Raw genomic sequence first — 9,831 nt, 5'->3', positions numbered from 1 at the left:
TCTTCAGCCGTTAAAGGAACAGGGGAACACTTTGGCCGTACTGGACTGGTTAATAGCTTGAGATCCTGCATCACATCACCCTATATGACCTATTCAAGGTCATACACTTCTGTCCTTTGAGCTATAATTTAATTTGCACTACTACGTAACATCTGGGACTGATCACTTCTCGGCCCGGCTCTCCTGGTAACTCTGCTCTGGGTAATTCGAATGTGCGCAATTGAGCTCCAGCTGAACACATTGGAAGCAGAACTGCAATTTCTGGGTACACATGACTCCTGAACCTCACCTGCAATGGAAATTCTGGATAGATAGATAGATAGATGCCTTATTGATCCCAAAGCAAATTGCAGTTCACAGTAGCATTGCAAGTGCACTAAAATAAATATTAGAAGAGAAGTGGAAAGAATATAACATAAATTACCACTAACAGAAGGGGTCATCACTTCGCCGGCTCATTACAAAACCTAATGGCCGAGGGTAAGAATGACGTCATATAGCGCTCTTTGGAGCAGAGCAGTTGTCTTAATCTATTACTAAAAGTGCCAAGATTGTTAAGCCAAGATGGCATGCAGAGGGTGGGAAACATAGTTCAGGATGGCCAGGATTTTCTGTTGGGTCTTTTGTGTCCACAAACTCCAGTGTGTCCAGTTTGATTCAAAAAACAGAGCCAACCTTGTTAATCAATTTATTGAGCCTGTTGGCATCATCTGTGTTGATGCCGTAACCCCTGCACACCACTGCATAGAAGATTGTAACAGCGACATCAGACTGGTAGAACATGTGAAGGAGCGGCCTGCACACTCCAAAGGACATCAATCTCCTCAGAAAGTAGAGGAGACTCTGGCCCTTCGTGAACACAGCCTCTGATATGGTTCTCCACTCAAGTCTGTCGTCTCGGTGCACACCCCAGCTGCTTGTAGGTCCTCATCACATCCAAGTCCTCAGCAGCAATATTAACAGGGAACGATGCAGGCCTAGTTTTCCTAAAGTCTTTTGTCTTACGAATGTTGAGCTATAGATGATTCAGCGTGCACCATTTGACAAAGTCCTCCACCAGGACCCTGTATACATCCTCCCATCCTCCCTTTATACACCCAACTATTGCTGTGGCATCAGAGAATTTCGGCAGATCACATGACTCAGAGTTGTATCTGAATTCCGAGTTCTACCCTGCTATAGGACTATTAAGCCATATTTAAATACATAATCGTATTTAGTTTCCACAATTTTACATTAATTTAATCTAATAAGAAATTGATTTGACAATTAGCAAATCTTATTCCCATCTAATGCAATAATCTGACCTACCTACGCAAGATAATATAATCTACCTCATTGCTTATGGTTTGAATGTCTCACTCTCCATCGGTCATCCAAGATCGGAGATTCAACTCGAGGCTAACAACACTGACTGGTGAAAATTTGTTAGGAAAACAGCAATGAGGAATCCTTCTATACTTGTTTGCAACGGTTTTTACAGACAGAGATTGGAGACCTTCATTGCTGCCTTAAACGTTAGCGGCAAAACAGGCAGAAAGCAATTTGACTTGGAACCATCATTCCATTTTCATTGCAGCGAAAATGGAACCATGAAACACCCAGCGTTTCAACTTTACACAATGAATAACTTAAAATATGAAAGTATATTTTAGCCGTAGTTCTGAACCACATCAAGTGAATGCAGTTTTATTCTTTCTGTTTGCCACCTAGGTCGTCAACACTGTAAGAAACTTTGTTCTTAGCGTTGAGTTTAAAGCGAAAGATCCGCTGCACTCCAGATATCAGATTTGAATTATTTGCTTCAAATGGAAAAATAGTATATCGGATACAAAGCGTAAAAGCCTCAACATTATTATTAAACATTCCAAAAGTAATTTAACATGTAAATTTAACGTTGCCGCAAAACGAACTTCGGATTCTGTTGGCTAAGGTGCATGAAATGTACTATTCCAGGGGTTCCCAGCCTGGGGTTTACAGACGCCTCTGCTAAAATGCCTCCAAATAATAGCCCGAATAGCCCGAAATTTACCTTTTCAAGATTACTGCATGATGATTGCTGCAAATGTATATTAGTTTAATGCAAATCATTTAATATTCTTGCAGGCTATATTGATTAATGTTACTGTAACAACGAATAGAAATCGCATCATGAAGGTTTTCAATGTTTGTAGGGTTTATGACACTGGTACCAAAGCAATCTATGGTGAGGTGGAAAAAGGCTCCATGGAACAATCATTTGTCTTCATCATCCGAATACATGATAGGAAATTGCAATTGTTCGCTTAAAACCATTCTGTAACAACGATGTACTTATTTCCATCAGAGTTCGTGGTTAAAATGTAGCTGTTGTTCTCAAACTTAGCTTCCGTTCGGTGTTTTGTTAACGTAGATATAGATGGATTTAAGTTGCAGGAAATAAATCTCAGTGGTCTTATGTTCGGAATTAACAAACACGTGGGACGATGGATTATTCGCAAAAAGTTGTGACTCTTTTCAATTGACGTAATGAGTCCATTAACTGTCTTGCATTTGAAACTCACCCTTTAAATTCTGTGTTTTAAGATATTTGGGGAGCTTCCGGTTATCAGATTCTAATTCTCTCGCACAACAGTTATGAGTGATGTCCCCATATTCCCGGGCCGCTTCCCTTTCCTAAATAGAATAACATACAGAAAAAAAACGCTGGAGCAACTCAGCAGGTTAGGCTACATCTACAGTAGTTGCAGAAAGTTTGTGAACCCTTGACAACTTACTCTATTTGTGCATAAATAAGATCATATCCTCATGTAAATCTTAAAACTAGATAAAGAGAACCCAATTAAATAAGTAACACAAAAACATTATACTTGTTCATTTATTTTTGTGAAAAATGACCCAATATTACATGCAGGAGAAATTCTGCAGATGCTGGAAATCCAAGCAAAGCACACAAAATGCTAGAGGATCTCTGCAAGCTAGTCAGCATCTATGGAAAAAGGTATAGTCGAGGTTTCGGGCCGAGACACTTCGGCAGGACTTGTATTTGTTGGTATATTATAGGTATTTTTTGGAAAACTGTGTGAATATCTAGAATTATCAGCTCATTTAAAGAGCAAATTAGAGTCAGGTTTATCAATAAATGGGATGGCAATCAGATTGTGAGTGTAGGAGGCCCTGCCCAATTTAAAGGACTTAAACCTGGGTTTTCACGATCAACGTTTGATTTTTACCACAAAGATTTTTTGAATGTGTGTCATGCCTCGATCAAAGGAATTTTCTGCGAACCTTAGAAAAAAGTTGGTGATGCAGAACAGGGTGGAAAAGAAAACCAACGCTTTTCTGAAATGCTTCGGCTGCAGCAATCCACAGTCAGGCAGATGATATACAAGTGGAGGAAATTCACCACTGTTGTTTCTCTCCCCAGGAGTGGTCGACCAACAAAAATCACTCCAAGTGTGTAATATTCCAGGAGGTCAAAGAGAACCCCAGGGTAGCATCTACCGAGCTACAGGCCTCTCTTGCATTGGCTAATGTCAATATTCTTGAACCTAACACTGAACAGCAGTGGCGTGCAAGGCAGGATTGGAAGGAGGAAGCCACTACTCTACAAGAAGAACATTGCTGCCTGTCTAAAATTTGCTAAAGGTGACGTGGATAAGCCAGACGGTTATTGGAAGAATGGCCTGTAAATGGATGAGTCCAAAATAGAACGTTTTGCTTTAACTGTGAAGCGTTATGTTTGACAGAATGTAAACACTGCATTGCAGCACATGAACCTCGTCCCATCTGTGAAACATGGTGGTGACAGTGTTATGGTTTGAGCCTCCTTTGCTGCCTCGGGACCAGGACAGCTTTCCATCATTGTTAAAACGATGAATTTTGTAATGTACCAGCAACTTCTACAAGACAATGTCCAGTTATCAGTCTTTGAACTGAAGCTCAAAAGAAAGTGGATCACGCAGCAAGACAACAGCCCTAAGCAGACAAGTCAGTGTACCAAAGAAAGGTTAAAGCAGAATAAATAGGTTTTGGAATGGCCGAGTCAAAGTCCTGACATTAATCGTATAGAATTGTTGCAGAAGGGCCTGAAGCAAGCAGTTCGTGCTAGGAAGCCCACCAGCATCCCAGAATTGAAGCAGTTTTGTAAGGAGGTATGGCCTAAAATTCCTCCAAGCTAATGAGCAGGACTGATCAACAGTCACGGGAAACGTTTGGTTGAAGTTATTGTTGTACAACAGGGTTACACGAGTTACTGAAAGCAAAGGTTCACATACGTTTCCCAACAAATACATGATATATTGGATCATTTTTCAATAAATAAATGAAAAAGTATAATGTTCTGTGTTATTTATTTAATTGTGTTCTCTGTATATAGCTTTAGGACTTACGTGAAGATCTGATCACATTTTAGGTCATGTTAATGCAGAAATAGAGAAAATTCAGCAGTGTTCACAAACGTTCCAGCACCACCGTATTCTAACTGGCCCTTTCAATTTCATTAAGTCAAGCGTCCTGTCTTTTTATGCCCCCGGAAATGACACTAATCTATAAAGTTGGTTCTGATAATTTTTGAGAAATAAAGGAAAGCTCTAGAATAGCACAACAAAACTCATGGCTTAAATATTTGATCTAAAATTCCTTATTCTGCTAATAGCTCCTCACGTGCCAAAATGTATTTTGTAAGATGGGTGTATGTGATAGTTTGACTATTATTAAGATCCGTGAATTATTTCGCTGTTCAGTACTTCTGCTTGAAAGGTGAGACGAACAAAATTAAAGTTTTGCTTACAGAATGCTTACTTAATTCATCTAAGCAGATCAACAGCATTATTTGCAATAATGCAATAATATGTCGTGGGCGATCATGGCATTATCCATGATATGACTATTTTTCGCATTTTTTATTCCACAGAAGTGGTTCGCCATTGCCTTCTACAGGGCAATGTCTTTACAACTCGGGTGAACACAGCCATTATCAATACCCTTCAGAAATTGTCTGCCTGGCGTCAGTGGTCGCATAAGCAGAACTTGAGATATGCACCAGGTGCTCATACGACCACCCACCACGAACTCCCATGGCTTCACGTGACACTGATCGCGCGACTAACCAGGTGCGATGCATTTCCTAAGGGTGACCTGCATGCTAGCGGTGGGAAGGAGCGCCTTAAACCTCCTGTGGTTACATGTAAATATAATTCTCCATATTGACCTAAGGATGGCAGAATTTACAGTGAACCAGCCTCGGCACCAGCTGAACCATTTGATACACTTTTAATTATTCACAACACGCAATAAGCTGTCTGGTCGATTCAATACATTTCTCAAAATTCCTTCTGAATAACTTCAATAAAATGAGTGATCAGAGTGTTGCTGGCAAACATTATTGCAAACCTGTTACATCTATTTGGCAAATAGTTTTCCAAAATTACACAGACAAGTTGTTCGGAATGTATCCGTCATTAACTACAAGTAAATTCTTTTTTCATCTCTTGCTTTCAGAGATCTTGGATACACCACCTTTGATAATGGTGGGAGCTGAGAATCTTCGCAAATTTGTAATATGCTGTGCAAATGAAGAAACAAGAGGACGTTCATTAACTACAATGCATTGGTGAAATACACAATCCGAAACCAAATGCTTATCTGACCAACAATCTAAAAATAATCTGACACTCGAAAAAGTTGGCAACTTGTGATTGGTGTCAATGAGCCACACTGTTTGAACTGATTTGCATAAATAGGGTACGCGCAGTGCCAGCTCGTCACAGGATTTATAAGCGAGCTGAAAAGTTGAGACGCCACTTAACCGCCGCACCTTGTGTGAGCTTCACTCAATTAATTACAATGTCTTGCTGGGTTCGTGTGGTCACTACGCTGGTGTTCACTGCAATTTGTGAGTATTTTCTATGGATATTATATTGAATCTCGAATACCATTTAATGATATTCTTCTCGCAATTCTGGTATTACTCGAATATTAATCTCGGCACATTTTTCCTTCCCTCTGAATGTTTCCAGATATCAACGCGGAAGTTACAATGAATCAACCACCTTCGAAATCCACATCTCCGGGGCAGACCGTCCAAATACCCTGCACCTTGTCTGGAACTTCTTTAGGAAGTAGCAATGTTGCCTGGATCCAGCAGATTCCCGGAAAAGTTCCTCGGTATCTGTTCTGGTATTATTCGGGGAGCAGCATTAACAGAGGTTCCGGAGTTCCGAACCGTTTCGGCGGCTCAGTATCCGGAAACACGGCAACATTGACAATATCGAGCGTCCAGTCGGAGGATGCGGCAGACTATTACTGTGCTGTCTGGAAAGATGCTTTAATCTTCGGGAAAGGAACGAGGCTGGCAATTGGCAGTAAGTAAAATATCAAATCAATGCGCGTGGATTTCTGGTACTTAAGTGAAAAATAAGTTTTTTTTTGTCACCTAATAGTTGCATCGAAACAAATGCTTTTAAAGGCGTTATTTATCAGATATCCAACCACGATTAACGGTCCTTTAGCAATTTATTTGAACTTGCGCGCCCGAAGCGCCAAATGCCTCGATATTTCTTTTTAAAATTTATGTTGAACTAAACCAGGTTAAGAATATTCTGGTCGTTCTTAAATGAGTATTATTCCCGAATTTAGATTGCATCTATGATTTTATCCATGGATTCACCTTTGCTGGTGACACCACTTTGTGTTGATGCCCGTCAGGAACATAGAATAATCTGCTAGCCATTGATCACTGGACCCTGGAGAGTTCCTTAAAATTATAAACGTGCAGAGATGAAGAAACGCGGATGACCAAAAAGATTGGTTCCACTGCAATAACCTATAGTACTTCTAAAACCTCGAGAGTACCTAGTTATTGTCTGCCGCGCTAAACACTTGAACCGATGATTTAGAAAGCCTTTATTAATGATGAGCACAGGTTTGAAACTTACGTAACAATTCATATGATTTGATGATCTTTTCCCTGATGTGATCCTTGGTGTCGCGATGGAAGGCGTCAATGAAAAAGACTAACAAAATTTGAATCCTGTTTGTAGAGAGTTCGACACCCTACGCAAGTTATTTATGTGTCTCCTTACATTTTCGTAAAAACAGCAGAACTAGTACAATATTTTCCACCTGACACATGGGTGATGATATACACGCCAGGTAAGGGAATTCTTCAAGTGCCCAGAAAAAAAAACAGAATGCAGACCACAGCGGATTAACTAGTCCATCAATTCTGGGGAGAGTTTTCAGATGTAACTGAGAAGAATAACTGATAGGTTAATCATTGTCCAATTTTATATTTAAAAGCTTTTTAATTCCAGTTTGAACAGTTAAATATTTGTATTATACTGCCAAGGCATTGTAAAATATTCCTCGAATGTCTTGCTGTATAGAATTCAATTTGAACTTGAATGAATTCTGAAACACTTGAGCCATTTAAGACCAAAACGGGCTTCGAAGAGAAACACGTAGATATTACAATGGAAATTCTGAATCTTTATCAGCAGACGCCTTTTAGTATTTTATGTTTTCAACTGTTTGCGTTATTTCTCTCTTACTTTGGAACGCCAATGTGCCCAAACATAGCGGACAGTCTTTTCTACCAATTTTAATACTGAACTACTTTTGTAGTTTAAAATCGTGATGCATTTGGGTCACCGTGTGGAACTAAACCTCCAACAAACTTATCGTAGTATTTGGAGAGTATTAAATGACCCGCAGAGCTAAATTCCCTAGATTCAGGGTCTTGTGCTTTGGCTCTTGGTGGGGCCAACCATGCCTAACAGGTCAAAGGGTAGAGGCCAGTGGTCCTTCGGACATACAAAATCGTGCTGTCAGCCCCGACTGGTCAAAGTTTGTTGCGGAAACAACGTTAAGGAATCCTATATCTGTGTGCGATGGTTTTTACAGGCAGATTGAGGACTTTCATTGCTGCCCTAAACGATACAGGCCTAACGGGCAGTAAGTTAGTGATGCTGTCATTACATTTTTCAGTGCACCTAAAACGGAATCGCGGGACAGCGAGTGTTTCAGCTTTACACGATAAGTAACTTAAAGATACGAAAGTGAACTGCGGTGAGCCGTAGTTCTGAACCATATCAGATGAAGAGGGGGTTATTCTCTCTTTTTGCTGCCTCGGCTGTGAACGTCGTAAGAAACTGGTTTTCTCAGCTGTGAGTGCAAGGTGGAAAATCCGCCTGCACTCCGCAAACCAGATTTGAATTATTTACTTCAAGTGGGAAAAAATAACATTTCGGGAACAAAGCGTGTAAGTTTCAACATCAATGTTAAACTTCCCCAAATGATTTAAAATACAAGCAGTCTATAAATATAATGCTGCCGCAAAATGAACTCTGTATACCGATGACTTAGGTGCATAAAAAATACCAATCCCGGTGCTCCCAACCTGGGTGTATAGACGTCTCTGCGAACGGTAAGGGTCCATATCATAAAAAAGGTTGAGAAGCATTGTACTAATCCTTAAATTTTAAGCAAAACATGAATAGACTTCTGTCTCTTGTCTGGATGACTGAACAGCTGAATCAAGTGAAGATGTCTAAGGTAGAAGTAGGGACAGTGGAGGCTTAGGTGTCAATGGAAGTCACAATTAGCGTTCAGTTACAACCTTGGATTTTTATTCAACCTGAATGGAATGAATGCATGCATTCGAGACTGATTAAAACCCGTTGCGAAATCATTCATTTTTACGTCACTCTGCACATTAGGCCCCAGTCTCACAAAGAGCAATTATTCACGGGAGATTTTAGCTGGCAATTTTCTCACGTCCAATTTAACCGATTGTACCGGGAAAACAAAAAAAAAAAATCATTCACTAAGATGAATGGATACATGCAATACCAAATGCACTTTCAACAAACGGGATGTTTTAACTGAAACAGTTTCTCAACCTGTACTAAACTGGGACCTTATTTTACACAGATCCTCGGGCTCCCGCCGTCTCCGTCCTCCGGCCTTCCTCAGAAGAAATCACGGGAAAAGCCACAGCGACGCTGGTGTGTTTGGTGAGCCGTTTTAATCCCGGCGCAGTGGACATTGAATGGACCCTAGACGGTCGTGCGAGAAAGGACGGCGTGGAGACGAGCCCTGTCCAGCAGGACACGGACAACACGTTCAGTGTGAGCAGTTACCTGACTCTGCCAGCCTCAGAATGGAACTCACACGAGCGTTACTCCTGTGTGGTTACGCACGAAAGTCAAGCAAACCCCTTTGAAGAAACGATCACGAGATCCGGCTGTGTCTAAAACTATATTTAAAACTTAATCAAAATGAAAAGCTTATTTTCCTAGACTTTTCTTCATCAAAATGATTTTGAACCATTATTCTTTTGTAGTTAAGTATTTGCATTCGGAGTCATCATGTAAGTTTTGTCAGTCTTAATTGTGTTTCTATTAAATCGGTATCGTTGTTAATTGAAACTCCAATGGTATTTAATCTCAGTTAAATGCATCCCCAAATACTCATCAAATGACCGTAGTTTGAAGATTGCAGTCTTGATGCTCGCCTACTGCTGACGATTTCGAGCACAAATATCCAGTAACATTAGCGATTATGTCTGATCATGTATGCTTTCATGGCTTTTATTTCGAGTGCAGAATAAACCAAACATATAATTTAAATCTCTCTTTAATTATATTGCCTTGATGCAAAATTGCAGCAGTGAAATGTGCGTGATATTATTAAAAAAAAACTTGTGTAGCTATCTGATGGTTCACGCACCCACATGTAAGCGCACACATGCCAAGACAGACACACAATGATATGTCATGGGAAACTCATTCAACTGAGGACGATTGACACATATATACGCGGTGAAATGGTTGGAAAGGAACAATCTGC

General features: G+C 40.3%; 1 protein-coding gene across 1 annotated transcript; it reads left to right on the top strand.

The window, feature by feature from the left end:
• The first annotated feature begins 5,761 nt into the window (after positions 1-5,761).
• LOC132401216 (immunoglobulin lambda-1 light chain-like) lies at positions 5,762-9,604 on the top strand. Its single transcript, XM_059983204.1, has 3 exons — positions 5,762-5,875; positions 6,000-6,344; positions 8,914-9,604. Exons 1-3 carry the CDS (start codon positions 5,827-5,829, stop codon positions 9,234-9,236), a joined length of 717 nt encoding a protein of 238 aa, XP_059839187.1. The 5' UTR covers positions 5,762-5,826; the 3' UTR covers positions 9,237-9,604.
• Positions 9,605-9,831: the final 227 nt, after the last annotated feature.

The sequence above is a fragment of the Hypanus sabinus genome, chromosome 10, assembly GCF_030144855.1.
Source record: "Hypanus sabinus isolate sHypSab1 chromosome 10, sHypSab1.hap1, whole genome shotgun sequence".
NCBI classification, from domain to species: Eukaryota; Metazoa; Chordata; class Chondrichthyes; order Myliobatiformes; family Dasyatidae; genus Hypanus; species Hypanus sabinus.
This window is presented reverse-complemented; position numbering and strand designations above follow the sequence as displayed.

Bases quoted from the DNA above. Each gene is read 5' to 3' on its own strand.
- LOC132401216 (XM_059983204.1), top strand. From the start codon at position 5,827: ATGTCTTGCTGGGTTCGTGTGGTCACTACGCTGGTGTTCACTGCAATT. The intron at 5,876-5,999 runs GTGAGTATTTTC...GAATGTTTCCAG, and splicing joins GCTGGTGTTCACTGCAATTT to ATATCAACGCGGAAGTTACA. The intron at 6,345-8,913 runs GTAAGTAAAATA...TATTTTACACAG, and splicing joins AACGAGGCTGGCAATTGGCA to ATCCTCGGGCTCCCGCCGTC.